The sequence below is a fragment of the Salvelinus alpinus genome, chromosome 6, assembly GCF_045679555.1.
Source record: "Salvelinus alpinus chromosome 6, SLU_Salpinus.1, whole genome shotgun sequence".
NCBI classification, from domain to species: domain Eukaryota; kingdom Metazoa; phylum Chordata; class Actinopteri; order Salmoniformes; family Salmonidae; genus Salvelinus; species Salvelinus alpinus.
Window position 1 is genome coordinate 66672609 of NC_092091.1, and position 26729 is coordinate 66699337.

Genomic DNA, 26729 nt, shown 5'->3' on the forward strand with positions numbered 1-26729 from the left:
TGCTCTGAGGACGCGGCTGGGAATGCCGTCTGATATAGACTATACCTTCAAGGATATAGACTATACCTTCATGTTGAAATAAGGCCTCATTAGAATGTCCCGGTGAGAGAATAATGACCATGGAGATATGTAAGGCTGTGAGCCTGGGGTAAAATAACAGAAGTTTGAGATAATGGGGAGTAGATGGGAAACCCAGATCAACTTGGTTGGTGGGTGCCTATTCCCTCTCTTTGAGTACAAAATGTATAGAGTGTGTGTGTTTGAATGACTTCAAGGTGTACCATGAATCTAATAGGAACGTGTTGAGAACTTCTTTTGAAAAATAACACTGACAGACGTCGTCATTGAAAACAAATGAGTGCTTTTGAGCCTGTGTCAAATTCTCCAACATTTTCTTATCTGGTGAAAGCCATTTAGGAGCTGACTGCCTTAATCCAACAACAACAGTCGTTACACAGCTGTATGCAGCCAAGGCTGCGTCTAATGTGTTGGATGTGTGGTTAAATAAATTGCCTGGCTAGAATAGACATACCACTGGCAGGATTTCTGTTGTCGTTGTGTGTGAGGGTGATGCTTGGTAAACACTAAATATAGCCTAGCCTAATGACACAAGTGTCTTATACAACGCCTCTTCACTCAATGCGGGACAGATATCGGACAACCTATGACCACGAAACACGAGCCACGGTCTCAAGTTCAGACTATTTAAATAGGAAGTGCTTAAAGGCTGCAGTACTGTATGACCTAAACCTGTGGAGGACATGGGCCTCTCAGACTCTTCTTTCAAGGACGTTCTCAGTATCTGGCAACCCGGGCCCCCCCCAAAAAAAGAGTTGTTCAAAGTATTCCCCACATAGTAATATCCCCATAGCCGTTTTATGCTCCAGTTGACAGGCAGGGTCCGCTCATAGGCCGGTTGCCAGATTTTGATGTCACAAATGCAGCATAAAGGAGACATCAATGGAGTCGTCCAGGAACTCCCTTGGTTGCCATGTAATGGAGTTCTCGCTCCTGGAGCTGCTTGAGCACTTACAGTAGTAATGTAGCCGTAGCCCTTTTAAGATGATTGCAGGAGATTTTATATTGCATTTAAGTATAGTATTATAGAAAGGAAACTATGTACAAAATGTGTTTTTGGTATCATTATAAAAAGTATAATGTTGATTTGATCTGTTCCATGGTATATGAAAACATTATGATGTCATAATGGCCCACCGTGTCCATCAGTGCACATTCACATTCTAGGAATGCTTTTATGGAGTACAAATAGAGTCAATGGTTTCTTGGATTAAATCAAATACATTTTTATTTGTCACATGCGCCAAATACAACAGGTGTAGACCTTAGTGAAATGCTTACTTACGAGCCCTTAAACCAACAATGCAGTTTAAAAAAAAAATACCCCCCAAAAAGTAAGCGATAAGAATAACAAATAAAGAGCAGCAGTAAATAACAATAGCGGGGCTACATACTGGGGGTATGTGCGGGGGCACCGGTATAGAGGCAATTGAGGTAATATGTACATGTAGGTAGAGTTAGTAAAGTGACTATGCATAGATAATAACAGAGAGTAGCAGCAGCGTAGAAGGGGGGGGGGGAGCAATGCAAATAGTCTGGGTAGCCATTTGATTAGCTGTTCAGGAGTCTTATGGCTTGGGGGTAGAAGTTGTTTAGAAGGCTCTTGGACCTAGACTTGGTGCTCCAGTACCACTTGTCGTGCGGTAGCAGAAAGAACAGTCTATGACTAGGGTGGCTGGAGTCTGACAATTTTTAGGGTCTTCCTCTGACACCACCTGGTATAGAGGTCCTGGATGGCAGGAAGCTTGGCCCAGGTGATGTACTGGGCCGTGCGCACTACCCTCTGCCTTGCGGTCGGAGGCCGAGCAGTTGCCATACCAGGCAGTGATGCAACCAGTCTGGATACTCTTGATGGTGCAGCTGTAGAACCTTTTGAGGATCTGAGGACCCATGCCAAATCTTTTCAGTCTCCTGAGGGGGAATAGGTTTTGTCGTGCCCTCTTCACGACTGTCTTGGTGTGCTTGGACTATGTTAGTTTGTTGGTGATGTGGACACCAAGGATCTTGAAACTCTCGACCCACTCCACTACAGCCCCGTCGATGAGAATGGGGGTGTTCTCGGTCCTCCTTTTCCTGTAGTCCACAATCATCTCCTTTGTCTTGATCACGTTGAGGGAGAGGTTGTTGTCCTTGCACCACACGGTCAGGTCTGTGACCTCTTCCCTATAGGCTGTCTCATCATTGTCGGTGATCAGGCCTACCACTGTTGTGTCATCAGCAAACGTAATGGTGTTGGAGTCGTGCCTGGCATGGCAGTCATGAGTGAACAGGGAGTACAGGAGGGGACTGAGCACGCACCTGTGAGGGGCCCCCGTGTTGAGGATCAGCGTGGAGGATGTGTTGTTATCTACCCTTACCACCTGGGGGCGGCCCATCAGGATGTCCAGGATCCAGGTGCAGAGGGAGGTGTTTAGTTCCAGGGTTCTTAGCTTAGTGATGAGCTTTTAGGGCACTGTGGTGTTGAACGCTGAGCTGTAGTCAATGAATAGCATTCTCACACAGGTGTTCCTTTTGTCCAGGTGCGAAAGGGCAGTGTGGAGTGGAATAGAGATTGCATCATCTGTGGATCTGTTGGTGCGGTATGCAAATTGGAGTGGGTCTAGGGTTTCTGGGATAATGGTGTTTATGTGAGCCATGACCAGCCTTTCAAAGCATTTCATGGCTACAGAAGTGAGTGCTACGGGTCGGTAGTCATTTAGGCAGGTTACCTTAGTGTTCTTGAGCACAGGGACTATGGTTGAAAATGTCAGTGAAGACAGTTGCCAGTTGGTCAGCGCATGCTCGGAGTACACCTCCTGGTAATCCGTCTGGCCCTGCAGCCTTGTGAATGTTGACCTGTTGAAAGGTCTTACTCACATTGGCTACTGAGAGCATGATCACACAGTCGTTCGTTACAGCTGGTGCTCTCATGCATGTTTCAGTGTTACTTGCCTCGAAGCGAGCATAGAAGTTATTTAGCTCATCTGATAGGCTCATGTCACTGGGCAGCTCTCAGCTGAGCTTCCCTTTGTAGTCTGTAATAGTTTGCAAGCCCTGCCACATCCGACAAGTGTCGGAGCCGGTGTAGTACGATTCGATTTTAGTCCTGTATTGACGCTTTGCCTGTTTGATGGTTCGTCAGAGGGCATAGCGGGATTTCTTATAAGCTTCAGAGTTAGAGTCCCGCTCCTTGAAAACGGCAGCTCTACCCTTTAGCTCTGTGCGAATGTTGCATGTAATCCATGGCTTCTGGTTGGGGTATGTACATACAGGCACTGTGGGGATGACGTCCTTGATGCACTTATTGATAAAGCCAGTGACTGATGTGGTGTACTCCTCAATGCAATCGGAAGAGTCCCGGAACATGTTCCAGTCTGTGATAGCAAAACAGTCCTGTAGTTTAGCATCTTCTTCATCTGACCACTTTTTTTATAGACCGAATCACTGGTGCTTCCTGCTTTAATTTTGCTTGTAAGCAGGAATCAGGAGGATAGAATTATGTTCAGACTTGCCAAATGGAGGGCGAGGGAGAGCTTTGTACACGTCTCTGTGTGTGGAGTGAAGGGGGTCTAGAATCCCCCCCCCCCCCCCCCCCCTCTGGTTGCACATTTATCATGCTGCTAGAAATGAGGTAAAACTGATTTAAGTTTCCCTGCATTAAAGTCCCAGGCCACTAGGAGCTCCGCCTCCGGATGAAAGTTTTCCTGTTTGCTTATGGCGGTATACAGCTCATCGAGTGCGGTTTTAGTGCCAGCATCGGTCTGTGTTGGTATGTAGACAGCTACAACAAATACAGATGAAAACTCTGTAGGTAGATAATGTGGTCTACAGGTTATCATGAGATGCTCTACCTTAGGCGAGCAAAACCTTGAGACTTCCTTAGATATCGTGCACCAGCTGTTGTTTACATATATGCATAGGCTCCCGGCCCATGTCTTACCAGAGGCTGCTGTTCTGTCCTGCTGATTGAGTGTATAACCCGTTAGCTGTATGTTCTTAATGTCGTCGTTCAGCCACGACTCGGTGAAACATAAGATAGTACAGTTTTTAATGTCCCGTCGGTAGGATATACGTGCTTTCAGTTCGTCCCATTTATTTTCCAGCGATTGAACGTTAGCTAGCAGGACGGAAGGCAAAGGCAGATTAGCCACTCCTTGCCTGATCTTCATAAGGCACTCTGATCTTTTTCCGCGAAATCTCAGTTTCCTTCTCCAGCGTCAGCTGGGGATCTGGGCCTGGTCGGGTGTCTGTAGTCTCACTCCCGTCCGACTCAATGAAGAAAAACTCTTCGTCTAATCTGAGGTGAGTAATCGCCGTTCTGATGTCCAAAAGCTCTTTTCGGTCTTAAGAGATGGTAGCAGCAACATTATGTACAAAACAAGCATGGTTGGTTAAGAGCCTAGTAGATGGCAGCCATCTTCATATTTATTATAGTGGAGGACTAAGTGATGAATCTGGAAATGGGGAAATCTGTTGGAGTAAGTTGAGTTTCTAAGTATGTGAACGAATAGATTCTCTGTAGAGCCGATGAGGATAAACAATATTTGTCCAGTTCATATAAAGTGTACGGGGCTAAATCCCTGGAAAAGGGTTTTATCACTTATCAGCAAACACCTTTTGTAAATGTTGAGAAACACAAAATCCACACTCACCCACCAATACATACAGGAACTGTACATGCACACACACACACAATTTGGAGTGTGTAACTTTCTGACAATGATGAACAGGATTCATGGGAATGAGCTGGACACTGGATAGAAGGGCTCCAAGACAAGTTTTCCTTTTTTCAGAGTCTGAACCATCCAGTGAGGGGGCGGGAAGAGGGCAGGAGGGGGGGTGGGGTTAGCGTTGTGCATTTCCTGTGTCGCAGTTTACTGTTTTTTAGAGCAAGAAAAATGGGCTTATGTAAGAGTCATGTGATTTAGACAGAAATAGTGGAGGACTGGAGGGAGCTAGACCTAGCTACAGCTGCTGCCTCTCCTCTCCTCCATTCTCTCCTCTCCCCCCTCCACTTTCCCCTGGCAGAGATCAGACTACACACACACTGGGGAGCTTCACACACACAGTATGGTCACACGTACTGTACATTGACGCACAGTCATGCATGCATGCACACAGAAGGCCAATGCAGCAATATGCTTGCATGCCAACACTCCCACACACATGCTCAGAAACGAGTATGCATGCAGGTACGCACGTACAGTAGGCACTCACACAAAAACACACATGCATGTACCAGTGGAGGCTGCTGAGGGGAGGACAGCTCATAATGGCTGAACTGGAGCAAATGGAGCCCGTCCTCCCCAATTAAGGTCCCACCAACCTCCTGTGGCACGTACGCACACCCCCACTTACGTAGACACACAGACTTTGTCATCATCAGATGAAATGTAGTGAACTAATGTCACTGCATCCTGTTTTCTGGCTGTACTCAGTGCATCTCGCTTGGCCACTCCCTGTGGCTGTGACATACCATAGTGAAGGTTTTCGGGCCATAGCTCGGGTCAGTGTGTGTGTATGTCAGTCACAGTGTTTGTGTATGTATTGCTTCCGTGGTGCGGCGCAGGCGTGCTGAGCTGGCCGTCCCTGGCCTGGGGAACGAATGTGTGTGTGTGTGGGCGCGTGTGGCACTGAGGCTGGCGGACGTGTAGAGAGGAAAAGAAGAGAGGGGTGGGTGAATAGAGGAGAGGAAGAGGAGGAGGAGGAGACGTACAGTGCTGGTCCAGTGGAGCGGAAGCTGGCTCTCTGAAACAGGAGATCATTTGGTTTAGCTGTGGGCTAGGCAGGGAGGCAGGGAGGCAGAGGAGGATTCTCGGCCTGTTAGCGTCACTGTCAGAGACTGGATAAGCCCAGGCACTAGTCAGAGAGAGAGAGAGAGAGAGACACACGGACACACACACAACCAATGCCTCAGCCAACCACACTCGTGTTTAGATATAGTACCCATGTACCATACAGAGACACCATTAGTGACTATTTATAGTTCTAGTGGAATAATCCCATTTGATGTTATGTGCAGTCAATTGTAAAGCCTACGTTTCTATGGATGTAGTATTCATATCATGAGACCATACTGGCCAGTTGAGGAAGTCCTCAGTATATGTACTGTATATGTCTATGTGCAAGAATGGCTTAAGGTATCAATATTTCTTGGTATTTTAGGTTGTTACAGTATGTTATGGAAAGTCTCCAATGCATTTGAGTACAGATGCAGGATCTTAATTTGAGACAGTTGTTTACAGCAGGAAAATAATCCCGCCAACAGAATTTCATGTTGATTATAATTAATGGACATTTTTGTTGGGGTTGATAAGTTGTTCGTTAGGGAAAATCAAATCTGAAGTATCAAAGTGTAAATGACTTCAGAAGCATTTTTAAACATTAAGTACACAACGTTTTCCTGCAATAGGGTGATCAAATTAAGATCCTACATCTGTAAGTTATCCTATTGTCCTCCATATGTTTCAGCTTCCTTCTGTCTTGTTTCTCAGCGTTTGTTTCACTATTAAACTTCCTGTCTTCCTGTCTGTGTGTGTTAAGGCCAGCACAACTACCTGTGTGCCGGAAGGAATGACTGTATCATCGATAAGATCCGGAGGAAAAACTGTCCGGCCTGTCGAGTACGGAAGTGTCTCCAAGCCGGGATGAATCTCGGAGGTACGGAATCATAAATGCCAGACATCCTAAATCTGAACCTATACATCTAAAATAACACCCTATTCCAAGGGAATGTGTGCTTTCTAGGACTAAGGGCTATTATTGCTGAGCGGCCAATCAGATTCCTAGTCTGATCATAGGCAGGTTCAATGGCAGGAACCTGTGAAATATGTCGGTACCCGACTAGTCGTAAAATTGTCGTCGAATTGGTGCTACTTTGAGACTTTCTGTATCATTACAGAATACACAGCCAAGTACAGTTTGCAGGCCAGTATTAACGTGTGATACAGAGTTTGGATACTGCCAGGGAACCAAAATAGACTTGCTTATACAGCAAAGAAGGTTTTCCGTTTTACCGCTATTGCAATATACAGAACAAATGTTTTCCTTACTGTACTTTGTCAAAGGTGGACAGTCTCCAAATCCTGATTCACTTCCTAACATACTTTCCCCCAAAGTTACAATGTCCCTGGAGAGAGGCAGAAAACAGTTCTGTTAGGATATCTTGAGCACTACTACATCTGACAAACAGAAATCAAAGTGCCGATAGAATATTTTATTTGAATTTTTGATTTAACTAGGCAAGTCAGTTAAGAACAAATTCTTATTTTACAATGACGGCCTACCCCAGCCACACACTCCCCTAGCCACACACTCCCCTAACCCTGACGATGCTGGGCCAATTGTGCACCACCTTATGGAATGGTCAAAATGACACTTAGCTTCCAAAAGTCCAACAATTGTCAAACAAAGTTATGCTCAAATTCAGCTTGAATATTTGTAGCTACTTCAGTACGTACACTACTTTACCTGCTCTCTGTCAACAGAACATTTTGAAACACCACAATGCAGAAACATCATGATAAGTTCTACTTTAAGTTGGAGCATCATTCTCTCTTCCTCCCTACAGCGCGGAAGTCTAAGAAGCTAGGCAAGCTGAAGGGTGTGAACGAAGACTCAACCCCCACCAAGGAGGGGGGGCAGACGTGCCCTGGATCTGGAGGTGGAGGGGGGTACTTATCCTCGGGAGAGAAGGAGCTGAGCACCAGCCCCACTAACGCCCTGGTGCCCCACGGCCCTGGAGGTGGGCTGGTGACCCCATACCTGCCCCCGTCCATCTGCAGCGTGTTGGAGCTGATTGAGCCAGAGGTGGTGTTTGCGGGCTACGACAACACCCAGCCTGACACCACCGACCACCTGCTGTCCAGCCTCAACCAGCTGGCTGGGAAACAGATGATCCGCGTGGTCAAGTGGGCCAAAGTACTTCCAGGTTAGAGTGAGATACAGTATCTTCCTTTTTTTCCCTAATATTTTTGATGGCTTTGGTGAAGGAGGCCAAACTACTTCCAGGTTAGACAGATATGGGGGTTCTAGATGGGATTGGGCGGTACAGATGTAAGGAAGAGTGGCTTCCTTTCCTATACAGTAATATCTTTGATGGGGACATCTGAAACAGATAAATGTCTAGAGTCAACTTATTCCGATCCTATTCCGTTCTAAATGCTTGGGGGCAGAGACATGGGTAAATCTCTCGAGTGGGCGTATTGGCTGTTAGGAGAAATCACTATCATGTATTTTATACTCAAGGGATATTTTGACATGGTGTGGTATTATTAACATTTGCGTCTTCTGAATATATTCGGCAGTAATTTTCCCGATCTCGTTAGGAAATTATTCCGCAATGCTTTAATGAGATTAGCGATAGCATCCTATTTAAAGCCAAAATGTAATCAAGATTTAAGATTTGGTAACAGAGCTAATTTACATTCATCAGCCTTTTATAAAAAAAATGTAAATTGAACTCGTTTACGCAAAATTTTACTTTAATATACCATTTGTTTTTTAAAGAGGTAAGTTCCTAAAAACTGTCAGTTGGTGAAATATTCAAAAGATGCCACAGTCACAGGTACCTCTTTGATGCTGTTTAATTTGCTGTATTGCAAATATTTGATACCTCTTCCAGGGTGTCTGCTTGCCGTATCCGGACGTATAAATAGAAAGACACAGTAGGTGGAAACCAGCCCCTCTCTCTCCCCTGTCCCTCTCTCCGAGTCTCTCTCTGACTTTGAAAGTTCCACTGCATTCAGTTTACATTTGGACTTAGCTCTGCTAATAAAGCTCAGAAGCTCAACTCCAGAAGACTCGCACTAATAAGGCAGATTGCTTTGCGCTACATGGCTGCTGTAGACTATAAACAAGCCTTGTACTGGACAGTACAGTGCCACAGTACACAGGAAGCCTAGTATATGCTGTGTGCAGCATCCTGTACTGTAGTCACTGTAAACACTATTGACTTGTTGAGTGTCTTCAGTCTTCAAGCACTTTGATGGGCGACCGAAAAGTTAATCTTTTAATAAGCATCTTAGACCCAGCTATAGATTCTTCCAGGGAGCACCATTGATGTACAGTAAGCCAGTTATTTGAATCAAGAGCTTGGAGTCCTTTAAAAAAAAACGCCACAGGCGTAGCCAGCAATACAACCCACACACTAATTCAACAATGAATTGATACCGTGACACATCGCGGGCTTGGCAGCGGTTGCATGGCTGACGACTGACATGCAAAGCCTGGAATAGTACCTAAGCTCTGATAAGTCACTTTCAGTTGCAGCATCCGCAACCTCGTTGGGACTATGCATTATAGAATGAGGAAGAGTTTACATGTAATGTTCTGTATAAAGTTGGAGTGAGAGATTGGCAACTTTCCCGTTAGTCTATTTAAGGGCCCACATAGACAACAGGCCAATAATTAGAAGCCTTGGGGGATTTTGTGTAAAACACCGGGCGAATACTCTGCAGCGGTTTGTTCATGTCTGAACAAATATTGGTGCTGCTAGGCACCTTGCCATATGTGTATACACACACACACACACACATGACAGAGAGAGAGAGAGAAAGACTGGGTGGATGCCTCATGGGTTGTTGTACCTGTGTCTCTCTAGGTATGTCACTGGTCCTGCATTCACTACTGTACTCAATTTAAGACTCACTACCTCTCACCGTTTCCCTTCCCATCAGCCCCCTCGATTCAATAGCCTTCATTAACAGTGGACTTCAGGGACTTTCATTGCCAAATCAAACATTGTCCTCATATCACATCAATAATGGTCCTCTCTCTCTCTCCCAGGTTTCCGGGGCCTGCCCATAGAGGACCAAATCACCCTGATCCAGTACTCTTGGATGTGTCTGTCCTCCTTCAGTCTCAGCTGGAGGTCCTACAAACACACCAACGGACAGATGCTCTACTTCGCCCCCGACCTCGTCTTCAACGAGTAAGTCTGTCGACCACCGACCTAGTCGTCTCGCACGCCACACTTTACAGATATGCAGTATTCAGAAAAAAAAGTTAGAGTCCCAAACAAAGCCAAACGGCAATTCCATAGTTCCTCCTACTTCTCTCAGAGTGACGACGGGCTTGAAAAAAACTGCTCAGTGTCTTCTGACTGATAGTCGGATAACCCTGCTCCCTAAAGCAAAGGCTTTTGTACCTCTAAACGTCTCCTCGATCCCCAGAGCACAGTTGATCAGAGCGGAGCGGGGAGTCAATGGGGCATGTGATACGCTCTAATATATTTGAACAGGAAGAGGAAATGTATATGGGGCAGCTGCGTATTGGAGCTGTAGTGCATGACTGGTGCATTGAAGTGGAGGGTAATGGTATGGGACCTGGACAGGGCCAGGGCAGAGGGAGAATACTGGCCCCTACAGGTGGATAGGGAAAGTGCATCACGCCCAGATGGAGTGGAATTGATAGTTGGCTTATTTGATTTTGTAAAAGAAGGACTTCAATGCAATGTTTCCCGGCACACACAAACAAAAGACAGACAATAATGAAGTCATTGCAGAGACCAAGTATGTTTGGATACAATGTCATTACATGTAAAGTAAAATGAGAAAGTTACATTCTATCATTGAACTAATTCCATCTATGATCATGAAGTTAACTACAGTAGATGTCTTCCTAAGCATGTGCTGCTGATACATATTCTAAGAACTTCTGAAACGCCTGTGTGTGACGCAGTTGCAGTGGAACTGCCTGTCTATATGACAGATGGTCCAGGTATTCTGGGTGACGATCCCCATGAGACGTATCCTACACCAACTTGATTTACTGCATGGCCTGGATGTTGGCTGGAATGTCCACAGTGCTCTGTCACGAAAACCTGCATGTCACCCTAGTGTCCCCACTATCCCCAGTGTGTCAGTGACTGACCATGGTATCAGGCCAAGGTCCCCAGTTAGGAGGAAGGCTATAGCATGTCCCTGTAGAGATAGAGACGTGGAGAGCAGAGAAGCTAACCTGTCTGTCGCTCTATAGAGACGTGTAGAGAAACTAACCTGTCTGTCGCTCTATAGAGACGTGTAGAGCAGAGAAGCTAACCTGTCTGTCGCTCTATAGAGACGTGTAGAGAAACGAACCTGTCTGTCGCGCTATAGAGACGTGTAGAGCAGAGAAGCTAACATGTCTGTCGCTCTATAGAGACGTGTAGAGAAACTAACCCGTCTGTCGCTCTATAGAGACGTGTAGAAAAGAGAAGCTAACCCGTCTGTCGCTCTATAGAGACGTGTAGAGCAGAGAAGCTAACCCGTCTGTCGCTCTATAGAGACGTGTAGAGCAGAGAAGCTAACCCGTCTGCCGCTCTATAGAGACGTGTAGAGAAACTAACCCGTCTGCCGCTCTATAGAGACGTGTAGAGAAACTAACCCGTCTGCCGCTCTATAGAGACGTGTAGAGAAACTAACCCGTCTGCCGCTCTATAGAGACGAGTAGAGAAACTAACCCGTCTGTCGCTCTATAGAGACGAGTAGAGAAACTAACCCGTCTGTCGCTCTATAGAGACGAGTAGAGAAACTAACCCGTCTGTCGCTCTATAGAGACGTGTAGAGAAACTAACCCGTCTGTCGCTCTATAGAGACGTGTAGAGAAACTAACCCGTCTGTCGCTCTATAGAGACGTGTAGAGAAACTAACCCGTCTGTCGCTCTATAGAGACGAGTAGAGAAGCTAACCCGTCTGTCGCTCTATAGAGACGAGTAGAGAAACTAACCCGTCTGTCGCTCTATAGAGACGAGTAGAGAAACTAACCCGTCTGTCGCTCTATAGAGACGTGTAGAGAAACTAACCCGTCTGTCGCTCTATATCGACGAGTAGAGAAACTAACCCGTCTGTCGCTCTATATCGACGAGTAGAGAAACTAACCCGTCTGCCGCTCTATAGAGACGTTGTTGTTGTTCATCTCCAGTCCTCGAGGAGGAAGCAGCTTGTTCATCTCCAGTCCTCGAGGAGGAAGCAGCTTGTTCATCTCCAGTCCTCGAGGAGGAAGCAGCTTGTTCATCTCCAGTCCTCGAGGAGGAAGCAGCTTGTTCATCTCCAGTCCTCGAGGAGGAAGCAGCTTGTTCATCTCCAGTCCTCGAGGAGGAAGCAGCTTGTTCATCTCCAGTCCTCGAGGAGGAAGCAGCTTGTTCATCTCCAGTCCTCGAGGAGGAAGCAGCTTGTTCATCTCCAGTCCTCGAGGAGGAAGCAGCTTGTTCATCTCCAGTCCTCGAGGAGGAAGCAGCTTGTTCATCTCCAGTCCTCGAGGAGGAAGCAGCTTGTTCATCTCCAGTCCTCGAGGAGGAAGCAGCTTGTTCATCTCCAGTCCTCGAGGAGGAAGCAGCTTGTTCATCTCCAGTCCTCGAGGAGGAAGCAGCTTGTTCATCTCCAGTCCTCGAGGAGGAAGCAGCTTGTTCATCTCCAGTCCTCGAGGAGGAAGCAGCTTGTTCATCTCCAGTCCTCGAGGAGGAAGCAGCTTGTTCATCTCCAGTCCTCGAGGAGGAAGCAGCTTGTTCATCTCCAGTCCTCGAGGAGGAAGCAGCTTGTTCATCTCCAGTCCTCGAGGAGGAAGCAGCTTGTTCATCTCCAGTCCTCGAGGAGGAAGCAGCTTGTTCATCTCCAGTCCTCGAGGAGGAAGCAGCTTGTTCATCTCCAGTCCTCGAGGAGGAAGCAGCTTGTTCATCTCCAGTCCTCGAGGAGGAAGCAGCTTGTTCATCTCCAGTCCTCGAGGAGGAAGCAGCTTGTTCATCTCCAGTCCTCGAGGAGGAAGCAGCTTGTTCATCTCCAGTCCTCGAGGAGGAAGCAGCTTCTTCATCTCCAGTCCTCGAGGAGGAAGCAGCTTGTTCATCTCCAGTCCTCGAGGAGGAAGCAGCTTGTTCATCTCCAGTCCTCGAGGAGGAAGCAGCTTGTTCATCTCCAGTCCTCGAGGAGGAAGCAGCTTGTTCATCTCCAGTCCTCGAGGAGGAAGCAGCTTGTTCATCTCCAGTCCTCGAGGAGGAAGCAGCTTCTTCATCTCCAGTCCTCGAGGAGGAAGCAGCTTCTTCATCTCCAGTCCTCGAGGAGGAAGCAGCTTCTTCATCTCCAGTCCTCGAGGAGGAAGCAGCTTCTTCATCTCCAGTCCTCGAGGAGGAAGCAGCTTCTTCATCTCTAGTCCTCGAGGAGGAAGCAGCTTCTTCATCTCTAGTCCTCGAGGAGGAAGCAGCTTCTTCATCTCTAGTCCTCGAGGAGGAAGCAGCTTGTTCATCTCTAGTCCTCGAGGAGGAAGCAGCTTGTTCATCTCTAGTCTTCGAGGAGGAAGCAGCTTGTTCATCTCTAGTCCTCGAGGAGGAAGCAGCTTGTTCATCTCTAGTCCCTGAGGAAGCAGCTTGTTCATCTCTAGTCCTCGAGGAGGAAGCAGCTTGTTCATCTCTAGTCCTCGAGGAGGAAGAAGTTTGTTCATCTCTAGTCCTCGAGGAGGAAGAAGTTTGTTCAGCTCTAGTCCCCGAGGAGGAAGAAGTTTGTTCAGCTCTAGTCCTCGAGGAGGAAGAAGTTTGTTCATCTCTAGTCCTCGAGGAGGCACTTTGTTAACTGTATGATTTCTATGGCTCCTTGGTGACTTCCTTGTCTTGACATTGTTTAACTTATGGCTGCAGGGGCAGTATTGAGTAGCTTGGATAAAACGTGCACAGAGGTGCCCAGAGTAAACGGCCTACTCCTCAGTCATAGTTGCTAATATTTGCATATTATTATTAGTATTGGATAGAAAACACTCTAAAGTTTCTAAAACTGTTTGAATTATGGCTGTGAGTATAACAGAACTCATATGGCAGGCAAAAACTTGAAGTTTCACTTCCTGTTTGGATTTCTGGGGGTGGCAGATTTTCAACCAAGCTCTCATTGAACTTACAGCGAGATATGGATGAGTTTTCACTTCCTACGGCTTCTAATAGATGTCAACAGTCAATAGAACTTTGTCTGATGACTAATGTGAAGGGGGCCGAAGGAGACAGGAATTAGTCACCACTGCCACGAGCTGACCATGCTTTGAGCATGCGTATTCACGTGATAGGCATCTCTGTTCCATCTCTCAACTGAAGTCAATGTAATTCTCCGGTTGGAACGTTATTCAAGATGTATGTTAACATTCTAAAGATTGATTCAGTACATCGTTTGACATGTTTCTACTGACTGTTATGGAACTTTTGGACATTTCGCACTTTGTGACTTTGGAATTGTTTACCAAACGTGCTAACCAAAGTAGCTAATTGGACATAAATAACGGACATTATTGAACAAATCAAGCATTTATTGTGGACCTGGGATTCCTAGGACTGCATTCTGATGAAGTTCAGCAAAGGTAAGGAAACATTTATCATGTATTTTCTGGTTTCTGTTGACTCCAAAATGGCGGCTAATTTTATTATATTTCTGAGCGCCGTCTCAGATTATTGCATGGGTTGCTTTTTCCGTAATGTTTTTTGAAATCTGACACAGCGGTTGCATTAAGAAGAGGTATATCTATAATTCCATGTGTATAACTTGTATTATCATCTACATTTATAATGAGTATTTCTGTTGAAATGATGTGGCTATGCAAAATCACTTGATGTTTTTGGAACTAGTGAATGTAACGCGCCAATGTAAACTCCGATTTTTTTATATAAATATAAACTTTATCAAACAAAACATGCATGTATTGTGTAACATGAAGTCCTATGAGTGTCATCTGATGAAGATAATCAAAGGTTAGTGATTCATTTTCTCTCTATTTCTGCTTTTTGTGACTGCTATATTTCGCTGGAAAAATGGCTGTGCTTATTGTGGTTTGGTGGTGACCTAACAATCGTTTGTAGTGCTTTCGCTGAAAAGCATATTTGAAATCGGACACTTTGGTGGGATTAACAACAAGATTACCTTAAAAATTATATAAGACACATGTATGTTTGAGGAATTTTAATTATGAGATGTTTGAATTTGGCGTTCTGCACTTTCACTGGCTGTTGTCATATCGATCCCGGTAGCGGAATTGCAGCCATAAGAAGTTAATGAATTGATTGGCTGGAGCTGGATAGTCCGCCCACTTGGATTTTTCGTCCTAATTTAGTTAGGTCTACTGATTGCGAGAGAACAAAAAGACAAATGTGCTCGATGTGAAAGACATCTAAATTAAAGAGCGACTGCCTTCAAAAAGCAACGAATCCCTTTGAAAACGATGTGGCATCGATATGAGTCAAACGGTTATTCTAGTGTCTAAATTGACTACAACGTGTAAATAGGATAATTTGTCATAAAGTCAGTCTTGTCTAAAATGGAGTTTGGAACATCTGTGTGTCACATGTAAATGAAGGTTGGGGTTTGATTTGTCGATTTGTCCATTAACATGGGTTGAACAGCTGCAGTGATTGCTGTCTATCCAATAGCATAGACAGTGAGACAGACCTACCCAGCAACTCCGACTTTGTTTACGTAACGCATCACACATTCTTTACTTGAGAAATACTGCACCAAATACCTTAGATGTAAAATTGCACTACTAAAACATCGTTGACAAACATCAAAATTAATGAAAGATTTCTTGAGTTCTTAGATTTATTCTGGGGATTATGAGGAAGTGAAATAGGCTTCTGAACACACCTCCAAGACTGAAATCTCATCTTTCTAATGAGCAACAGAAAAAACACGTGCCAATCTGTGTTCAGTGGCTCTTTAAACTTAATTTATGCATTAATGTTTGATAATAGCTTGCAATAGCTCTATTAAAACAATTGTTCCAACTTTTGGGCCCGTAGTGGGTGCATCTAGACCTAAACTGTAGCGATTGACAGAGGAGGGTCAAGAAGGTCATGCAAAGTTTCGTCTCGACCCAAGAGGACAGAAGATAACGAGGTATGAACAAGACTCTGAAAGACGTTTGCCAATAATATCCAGTGACCAAGAAAAACAACTCCCAATACAAACTAGTGTATTTTAAGTGGGGGTTATACAGTTGTAGTTGCTCTGTCTATCAGGGATATTCACAGAAGTGAAGTGAGCCTGACTTTTTACATTTTTTAAGTCCTCGCTCTTGCTTCCTGAATCTCTCTCCATGGCAACGGTGAGTGCCGGAGAGAGAGAAACCAGGGGCAGTGGGTTTCTTCTAATTTTGGGCAATGATTCAGCAAAATTGATTTCAGACAAAATACGTAGAGACTTTTTATACTCAGACCCAAGGTTCTCCAAATAATGAAATGCAGTTTGCAGAACTCCAACACAATGCTACTCCTAAAACCCATACATTTTTCATATGTTCTTAAAAGTTAGTCAGATAGACAAAGTCAGACAGACAGAAAGAGAACGAGACACTCAGCTAAACCAAGCCTCATGCAGCCAGATGTACATCGTATACAGTAAACTAATTGGACTAATTAGTATTTTAAACCTGCTTTATGCTTATGAGAACATATGCACCAATTCTCCCTTGTTGCTGCAAACCCGTTTCAGAATGTTAAGACTGGTTCTATCCACAGAGCAGAATCTCCCTCCTCTGTCCTAGTGTTACGATGCGGTTTCTGCAGTAGTATCACATGAGCTGCATCCCAAATCGCACCCTAGCCCCATAGGGCTCTGGTCAGAAGTAGTGCACTAAATAGGGCACGGAGTGCCATTTGCTATGCAGCCCTATGGTGAACTCCCTTTCAAGTGGAGCCACACCGCTTGCATTTGATTATTCGAGTCTTGACATGATGGGGGATTTAAAGTGGAGAAAGTGGCTTCCAAAACCCATAATTCCCCTGAGATTTGCGGCATCTGCATAACACATAGCTCATTGGCTCTCCCTCTCCATCCGACCCAACCTACTCTACCGTCCCTCAGCCCTGTTGTTGTTGGTTGCTGTTTCTGCACGTTGACAGGATTGAGATCAACTTCTCTGATATGGTGTGTGAGTGACTATGTTTAGGACAGAGTGTGTATGCTAGTGTGTGTCTTTTCATGTACCATGACTGGGGTGATGCAGTAAGTCTTTCCCAGCCTTTACACAGCGTACTGAACAGCTAAGTCATCTGCATTGTGTTACTGTGTGTGCAGTGCTCTGCACTCTAGAGGAATTTGGCTCTCAACTCATCCTATCTCAGCAAGTAGAATAACCATGTGGAAAGATGTTCCAAAGGGTTGAGGCGCAGTAGTGTGTGTGTGTGTGTGTGTGTGTGTGTGTAGGGGGGAGGATACAATATGTTGTATGTTATCATGTGGTGGATGGTGGGAAATGTACATAGAGTTTGCATGGATGATTCACAGTGTTTTGGGGATGTTGGCTGTATTTCATGGACATCTGAGATTAGTTTGGCTGGACACAATACAGTCAATGCTAATGGGAGCTTACGGAGCCATCCCACTTGGCACAGACGTCAATTCAACTTCTATTTCACATTGGTTCAATGGAATTTCATCGAACTGACGTGGAAACAACATTGATTCAACCAGTGTGTTCCCAGTGGGAATGCACTCAAACAGTTGTTTTTAGGAGGTAAACTTACAGCACTGTATAGTGAGAGCAAGAAGCAATATGCCTCAGGCACTGACCAACCAACGTTTCCCCCCCTCTTTCCCACAGGGACCGCATGCAGCAGTCAGCCATGTACGACCTGTGTCTGGGCATGAGGCAGGTGAGCCAGGAGTTTGTCAGGCTGCAGCTCACCTACCAAGAGTTCCTCTCCATGAAAGTGTTGCTGCTGCTCAGCACAGGTAAGTCAGCTGAAGGTGTGTGGAAGGGGGGGGGGGGTGTGAGTTCCTTTGCCAGAAAAACATCCAACTCTAAGTGAGTGTGTTGTGTGTGTGTGTGAGGGAGAGAAAGAGAGTCTATATGGTGTGTGTGTTGCACCAATCAACAGCTAGCTGCAGTGAGGTAGTGTGTATCAGCCACATGTCAGTATACAAGCAGGTTGACAGAGTAAATAACAGGTACATCACTTGTCATTTGTTTGCTGAGCTTGGAGTTGAAACACAAACATGAACCAGGGAATAACAATAATAACAGGTATACATACAGGGTCATGTCTATAATAAGCTGGAGTAGTACACATTCTAGGTATGCAACGATTATGCTATACCTCTGGCACGCAACCTGTCATGACACGAATGTGCCAGAGAGAAAGAGGGCAATCGATGGAGAGAGAGAGCGAGAGGTAAAATAGTGAGAAAGTACACAGAGAGAAGAATCTCAGTGTGAGAGAGGGATTTACATGTTAGGCGTTTAGCAGACGCTCTTATCCAGAGCGATTTACAGTAGGGAGTGTACACATTTTTGTACTGGTCCCCCGCGGGAATTGAACCCACAACCCTGTCATCGCAAGTGCCATGCTCTAACAACTGAGCCACACGGGACATAAAGAGAGACCCCCATATTGTTTCACCATATGGCAACTGAGGACAAGGTTCTTGTTGGCATCCAGCAGTAAATGCAGTCGGGACAGAGCAGGCAGGCAGAGCTACAGGAGGGCAAGGCTACATAGGCCAGTTATGGGAGCTATTTTGGGAGGCCAGGCTTCAGCCCTCTACTCTGCTTTGAACTGCCGCCGTGCGGATTTGTAGGAATGTTTATTAGACTTGTCAGGCAGGCAGGGCCTCCGTTTGGAGGATGCTGGGTAGTCTCACGTGGAGCCAGAGGCAGCACTACTCAGCTTTCCATGGATTTCTGCCTGATTGATAATGGAAGCCTGGCTAGGAGTGTTGTTAGAGCAAACAGAGCGGAAAATGACAAACTATTAAAGGGATGCTTTGGGATTTTGACAATGAAGCCATTTATCTACTTCTGCAGAGTCGGATAAACTCATGGATTTACATTTGTACGTCTCTGCATCCAGAGGAAGTTATTAGAGGTAGTTTCGCGAGCCAGTGCTAACTAGCGTTAGCAATTGTGCCAATTCTAGTTAGCAACTCCCTTCAAACTGCACGGAGAGACAAACATTGTATCCACGAGTTCATCTGGCTTTGGGGAAGTAAATACAGGGCTTCATTACAACAAAATTGCAGCACCTCCACCCCCAAACTACTTCCCGCAGCTATGACCCCTTTAATACAAAATTACGTTATCGACACCTAATTTAGTTGCATATTGCTTTATCTACCTGCAAGGGGCGGCAGGTAGCCTCGAGGTTAGAGCGTTGGGTCAGTAGCCCAAATGTTGCTGGTTTGAATATTGGAGCCGACAAGGTCAAACATTTTAAAATAATCTGTTGATGTGCGCTTGAGCAAGGCACTTAACCCTAATTGCGCCAGGGGTTCTCCAGCGACACTGGCCATGACCCCACTCAGGGGATATGCATTAAAAAAAATGTTTGACTATAATATGTATCTTAAATGAGATCAATCAATGACATAACACACTTGTGTAATTTTAATTAAATTGGATTTTAGTCCCTAAATTCTAAGCATTCCCAAAGTGCATTGACACTGGCCTGACATAACCCGAGTGTCAGTAAATTATTCTGAAAGCAGGAGTGCTGTTGGAGTGGAAGTGGGACGGTGGGGAGAGGATGGATGGAATGAGAGAGAGAGAGCGAGAGAGGGGGATAGAAAAACTGACAGCACGAGAGAGCAGGGAGAGAGAGAGAGTAAGATGGAGGAAGAGGTAGAAAGAGCGAGAGAGAAACAGCCCAGAAAGAACGAGAGAGCTCTCTGGTCCGTCTGTTGTTGCTGCCTCTTCCCTCCTCATCCTCTAGAGCCTCCAAAGAGCCCTGCTGTACTTAATAAAGCCCAGTCAAGCACTGGGCAGCACTCCAAAACCTGCTGTTTTTCTCCTACTTCCTTCAAACATGGCCCAAATGGAGGGAGAGAGAGAGAGAGAGAGAGAGCGCTGTGGTATCTGACTGATCTTATGTGGCTGCATGAATCTGTCAGAATAGTGTTTTAGTAGTGTCTGTCAGAGATTGCATCCTACTGTAGGTCTTCTTGTGGATGATGATATTGAGGTTCTCATTTCAGCATCGCAATCCTTCTATACTGAAGTGACTATGAATTATATGTTGTTTACTTTTTAGGTTTGTAAAAGGCTATTTCATCCTCTTTTAATATTTGTGACGAACAGTGAAATTAGATCTGATACTTTCGAGACAGAGAAAACATTTCCAGCTACCAACTCCATCCATATTCTTGAGCACAGACTGTCACCAACTAATGAAGAGAGATAAGGATAATGTGTGTGTGTGTGTGTGTGATGAGTTATTGTGGAAAGGTGTTTACCGAGAAGTAGTTGTGTTTGGAGCTGTTTTTTGTCTTTGACCTTGGTTAAGGGTTCACATGCCCTGCAGTGTCTCATGAGACCCTGTAGAATGGGTGTGATCTGATGAAAACAGATGAACTCTTCGGCTCCACAGTGATAATGTATGGAAACATTATCCTTTAAACAATACTCCGTAATAGAACGCCACCTAATACATATTGTGGTGGATGATTGTCATAAAATGGTTTCTAAACTTGACATGCATTAGCTGGGTGCTACACTAATGGTAGATAACGTGAGTTACCCCACATGAAGTAGTGTTCTAAAACTAGTTTAAAAAAAGCACTATAATCATTATATAAACCACAATCCATTATTATAATCTGATTTATTTGTCAGATATGAATAACACTCACAGGATTATTATCTTAGGGGGGCTGTTTTTGACATTGTTTTATTAAAGGTTTCCGGTGCGACAGGATGCTATATCTTTCTGGATTAGGTTTTATCTAGGAGGATAACAGTCTACAGGCATATTTGTACGGCAGTCTTTATTTATTGAAATACCCTGCATTTCCCTTTGTAAGCCGGTACATCATGGCTTGAATCAAGGCCAAGACAGTCAGTGAGGTATGAGCTGGTAAGACTAACGCAGGAAGCTACATGTCATGTGTGTTTAACGATAGCCTATATATTATATTGGGTGTAATTGTGAAAATATCATATGTACAGAACATATCAGGAGGCAGAAGCAATGCAAGTATTTCTAGGTTGTGTAAAAAAAAAGTGTTCAACAGGTTGCAATTCATAGAAAATCCTGGGTCATATTCATTAGGGAGCACCGTAGCAAAAGGTTTTGCAATGGAAAATGAAAACAAGCATTTCTTATTGGACAAGTTCAGGTATAGATAGTCCCTCCCTATTTGTCAGTTTTCTTCCATTTGGTGCATATTATTTGTTAAACCCGGGCTGCTTAAGAAATATGGATGTGCGTGCGTGAGTGTGAAATACGGCCTGGTTGACACATCTAGGTTGGGTACCTGCGTTGAGTAATTGCCCCCACTTTCTGCCGGCCACGCCCCCAAACGACACCCGTTTTGCCGGCCACGCCCCCAAACGACACCCGTTTTGCCAGCCACGCCCCCAAACGACACCCGTTTTGCCGGCCACGCCCCCAAACGACACCCGTTCTGCCGGCCACTCCCCTAAATTACCCGTTCTTCCGGCCACGCCCCTAAATGCCAACTGGAGCTGAATTAAATTAGGGACTGAGTCAGTGGGGCAAAAACAAAAGGCCCAAATGTGGCACTGGTTTTAGCATGTTCCTGTTAATAAGGGCCACAAAACAAGCCGCAAAACAAAGAGAAGAATCCCTCTCTCTCGCCTTGATGCTTTTCCAGAGAGCTCTCGTTATTGCTTTGTCTTTCTTTTGTTCTGTGTCTCTGCTACGTTCAAGGCTAGGTTTGTGTGTGTGCGCTTGCATCGCTCACGGTGTCTATGCCTCTGTGTGTGTGTGTGTGTGTGTGTGTGTGTGTGTGTGTCGTGCCTGCGTACATACGACTGAGCATTGCCATTCACTGAGCAATTTCCTCCAAGATGCAATGCTAACTGACAGGCTCTAGTCCTACTCTTGCCTGTGGCTGTGTGTTCTAAGAAACAAAAAGCCCTGTCAACTGTATTTTCTCACATGGCTCTCAGCATCAACAGGTGTGTGTTTGTCTGCCACATGTTGGTTTGGGTAAAATCTTCAAATGCAAAGCTTCAAACTAGGCTAACAAAATCAAATCAAGTGTATTTGTCATATGTACATGACACATGGTGTACACAGTACAAGTAAATGTTTACTTGCAGGTAAACCATAATTTACTACAGATGGAGTATAGTACAGATGTAGGTTCTTAATTTGAGCCAGTTTGCTACAGCAGGAAAAATAAATCTGCAGCAACACGAAGTGTGAATTATTACGTGGATTATAATAAATGGACATTGTTGCAGGGCCGGTAACAGAGCGAATCAGTTGGACGGATATTTGATTCTAAAAACGGGCTGTTTTTATTCAGGAATTGTGTTATTGGGTGTTATAGTAAAGACCAAAGGCAGCTCATAGTTTCAAGTTTGGGGAAGTTTACAATTTATCCTACCATTTCTAGATTCCAGTTATGGATTATATTTTATATAAAAATGTTTGTGGAACAGTTTCATTTCAATAACGTTTTTGTTTCTCAAAATTATTGTCACGTGGTAAATCATAAAAATCTGAATCAAAACGATAAAATCTAAAAGTTTAAATTCAACTAATGCAAGAGCACCAGCCTTTGCCATATGAACACATTGATACACCGTGATCCTTTGGCAGCTAAAGAAATGAGTGCATGTTACTCAGATAGCCTATAGGCCAATGCAGCAGTAGGCCTATAACTTCCATCGTCAACTAAGTAAAATACATAGGCCTAAAGCCGACTAATAAATAAGCCTGATGAAAATTCAGGTTCTGTCAATCGTATTAATCTCTATACTCCGCCTGTCTGCCTCCCTTTCTACCTGTCTTGACTTGAGCGATCGCTAGTAAAGTGCAATATTGTATCAACTCAGTAGGTTGGCGTGCGTGCTCCCTCAACCACCCACATCCTCATTGCTCACATGGAGCCCTCCAAACAAAATACATTTGTCAAAACTCCTAAATTATGGATATAAAATTCACTTGAACGGATTTCTCTGCAAACAACGTTTCCACTCTTAGAATGAGAATAGTAAATGTCTGTAATACATGCATTAACAGAAATTAATGTAGCCAGATGACAGGGATGAACGGTACATTTAGTAGACCTACTGGTTACATATGTAATGGTGAATTGATTTTTAAAAAATCTAATCAAATGGCAAACAATTCACACAATGAATGTGCAGCAGACAGCGGAGCACATTCCGGAGAGCTGAGTGCATGTATTCTGGAGAAAGACGCCCATATCGTCGCCACACACACCACTCCCCTTCTTGTCTCAACACTTTAAAATGATACTCAAGACACATTATCTTCACACATTTAAGATCATTTTCACTGACACCCGCAACTAAATAATCAACTAGGCCTATTGCCAAGCGCGCTGCCCAGATTGCTGGCTTCCCAAATAGGCATAGGCCTCTGCATGTGATTTGAAACAATCCACAGATTTAAGTATGACATGCCATACTCCTTTTGTCCAGACTATCAGATACATGGTCTGCACATACGGAGACAGAGGGGTGCTGTTTCGCTCGCGCTGATACTTTATCTGAGATTGAGTCTGTCGGCGTGCATCTCAGTCAGTTCAATATTTCAATATTTTATTTGGATGGGCAAGTAGGTGCGGTAGGGCGGGCCAGACCCCATAAGACTCGCCCATAACGCCGGCCCTGCATTGTTGTAGTGGTTGATACATATAAGGGGAAATCAAGTCTGGAATTTCAAAGTGGTATTAACAAACTTCATAAGCAGCTTTAAACCTCAAATACACTACACATTTCAAATGGCCTGCATAGCAGGAAAGGTCTCCTGTAACAGGGTGATCAAATTAAGATCCTACATCTGTATATCAAAAATGCAGGCCTCAAGGGTCAAAACAGTGCTTCAACTCAGCCATAGGCAACCCAAAAAAATAGCATTTTTAATTTACATTTTTAAAAGGTCTCAAAACTGACCATAGAAACAGTACAAGGAGAGCAGCTTGTCATTAGGGTACCGCTGTGAGGCAGGTCGAGCCACACTGACACCAGAAGGATCTAGCCAGGCAGGTAGCCTATCCTCCTAGACTGGTCCTAGATCTGTTTGTTTTATCTCCGAGAGTTATTGTCATCATGTGGGCAAAAAACAGATCTTGGACCAGGCAAGTAGCCTAGGCTTCTAGACTGATCCCAGATCGGTTTTGGCTGTCTTGCCAACTGCTATGGTCACTGTCATGTAATGTTTGGATCAGACATAGGAGTTGGCTATACAGCACATACAGAACTGTGACCAGCTAACACCACGCCATGCCTGACCATAGGAGTTGGCTATACAGCACCAACAGATTTGGGACCAGCCCGGCAGGTAGCCTACTAACATGGGCTATGGTGTGTCAGCCTTCTCCCTATGAAACAGGATGTGTGTGTAGAGTACCTAACTAACACTGTCCCGTGACATCGCACTTAATAAAACTAAACAATTGTTTTGACCTATAGACCTGTTTTCAATATATGTCTGAATAACATGTTATGTCTCTATGGCCATAATAATGTAGGTTACTGTATACTATGATAATATACTGTAGTAGTAGCAGCTATGATAATCAACAGTGCACAGGAGGCTGCTGAGGGGAGGACGGCTCACTAAAAGTCAACAAAAACCATGCTGATACAATTCCACTGATTCCGCTCCAGCCATCACCCCTCCCCAATTAAGGTGCCACCAACCTCCAGTGCAACAGTGGAATAACAGTGGCAGAGTTGCATGCTACTAGTGATAAAGGCACAGTGCTGGTTAGTTTGATTACCGTACCTGCAGCACTTTGTTCATTACACCACAGTGTATATCAGAAGTGTTCCTGTAGGCCTACACTAGAAGAAAGATCTAAGAGAGACTGTGTTGGGAGACAGACATTCTGAGAGACGAGGTGTTTCTTAATTAGTTAGCCAGCCAGACGCGGAATCTCATTTAAGAGGTTGGCAGGCAGCCATATTGCCGTTAGTTTGTCCTCTACGGAGATATGAGCGAGGGAGAGAGGAGAGAGATCTAAAGGGAAAGAGTGATTTAGAAAGGGAGAAATGGAGAGGATACCTGTATCCATCCTGAGAAGACACACTTATCTAATTTCTCACTTAAAATACTCTGTCTATACATCCTATTTCAATATGTTCATCACACTCTTTGATAGTTATTTGACTTACGCTGCAAGTCAAGAGGACAACTACCATTTACTGAATTAAATGGGTGAAGTGACAAAGGGTTGATGTGGTTGGTCAACAATAATGGATTTTTTTTTTTTTAAAAGGTAATTGATTAAAATACCTGTTATGACTGCTTATGACACCTTATGTCATGGTTAGAACTGTAGGGTGTATGAACCGTAGGGTGTTCAAATGAAATGTTCCCAGTTAGGTCAAGTTTAGGTCAAATTGCCATGTGCTTATACAATACATGCGTCTTGTGTTATGTAGGCTAGTTGTTTACACCTCCCATTAATACTTATCTTTTGGCTTCCTCTCTCCTCTCAGTTCCCAAAGAGGGTCTAAAGAACCAGGCAGCGTTTGAGGAGATGAGAGTGAACTATATCAAGGAGCTGAGGAGGTCTGTGGGCAAGGCCACCAACAACTCTGGACAGACCTGGCAACGCTTCTTCCAGCTCACCAAGCTACTGGACGCCATGCATGATGTAAGCACTGGACCCACATCACTGTATCCATAACATCAGGCACTGGACCCACATCACTGTATCCATAACATCAGGCACTGGACCCACATCACTGTATCCATAACATCAGGCACTGGACCCACATCACTGTATCCATAACATCAGGCACTGGACCCACATCACTGTATCCATAACATCAGGCATTGGACCCACATCACTGTATCCATAACATCAGGCACTGTACCCAGCGCCACATCACCATGCCAAGTACCATCAACAAGCCTTCTCTATGCTATGGATAGACAGAGCAAGTTCAAATAGCAGGTCCCCATCACTGACTGGAGGTTAACAATGTAAGGTAGTATCTCTGAAATAACATATTGCATTCCAATGACTAGCCCTAAAGTGTGTTTATTTTGGAATGGGCAGAGATTGCCCTGTATTGGTGAATGAATGGAACATGGAGGAATCAATGTCCAGGCTCAGAGTGGTGGCCTGGTGGGTCAATACAACTGTCCCCCTAACTAAATGCACTGAACACACTGACTGTAGGGGTTATGCAAGGACAACTTAGCATGTGGTGAAACATTAGGAGCTAGAAGCATTAGGAAAAATACTCACATCTCACAAATGCTGGGAGAAGTCCCTGATATTGGGGCTATGACAGTCTAAAATCAGTCTGTCAAACCATACTTTTGAAGGAAGTAGGATTTGAAGTGATTGACATGCATCAGAAAGGTATTGGGAAGTTCAGAAGATCATCAGGCAATAATCTTGTTCTTTTCTACACTGAAGATCATATATCTTCATTGATGTTCTTTTTTTCCCCCCAGTCTGATTTAGTGCCTGGTCTTGTCCACTCTGTTCTAATGAGTCCTGCACTGTTTGTGGGCATTGTAGACACATACGTGTTCATGAGAGTCTTATCCTTCAGTGATTGGGTCATAATATTTTGTAGCTTAAACCGTTCAAAAGAGAGACGCATTTGTAGGAAGAAAACAGGAACCGCTCTGTTTATTACAACCACATCTAGCGGCTACCGGAGGTTACTGACGTAACCCTGGTTCTATGAACCAAGCAATTATTGTACTTATTTTTCCCCCCCCCAGAGTTTCCCTTGTGATCCCATTTTCAAATCTTGCAACCCCTAGTTTGGGA

General features: G+C 44.6%; 1 protein-coding gene across 2 annotated transcripts in view; it reads left to right on the top strand.

Annotated features, from left to right (window-relative positions):
* Nucleotides 1-26729, top strand: part of nr3c2 (nuclear receptor subfamily 3, group C, member 2) — a 110328-nt gene that overhangs the window by 76699 nt on the left and 6900 nt on the right. For both annotated transcript variants that reach the window (XM_071407456.1, XM_071407457.1), the window contains exons 4-8: nucleotides 6601-6717; nucleotides 7628-7987; nucleotides 9844-9988; nucleotides 17599-17729; nucleotides 25435-25592. In XM_071407456.1, the coding sequence (XP_071263557.1) occupies nucleotides 6601-6717; nucleotides 7628-7987; nucleotides 9844-9988; nucleotides 17599-17729; nucleotides 25435-25592 (911 nt within the window). The remainder of the gene's footprint in view (nucleotides 1-6600; nucleotides 6718-7627; nucleotides 7988-9843; nucleotides 9989-17598; nucleotides 17730-25434; nucleotides 25593-26729) is intronic.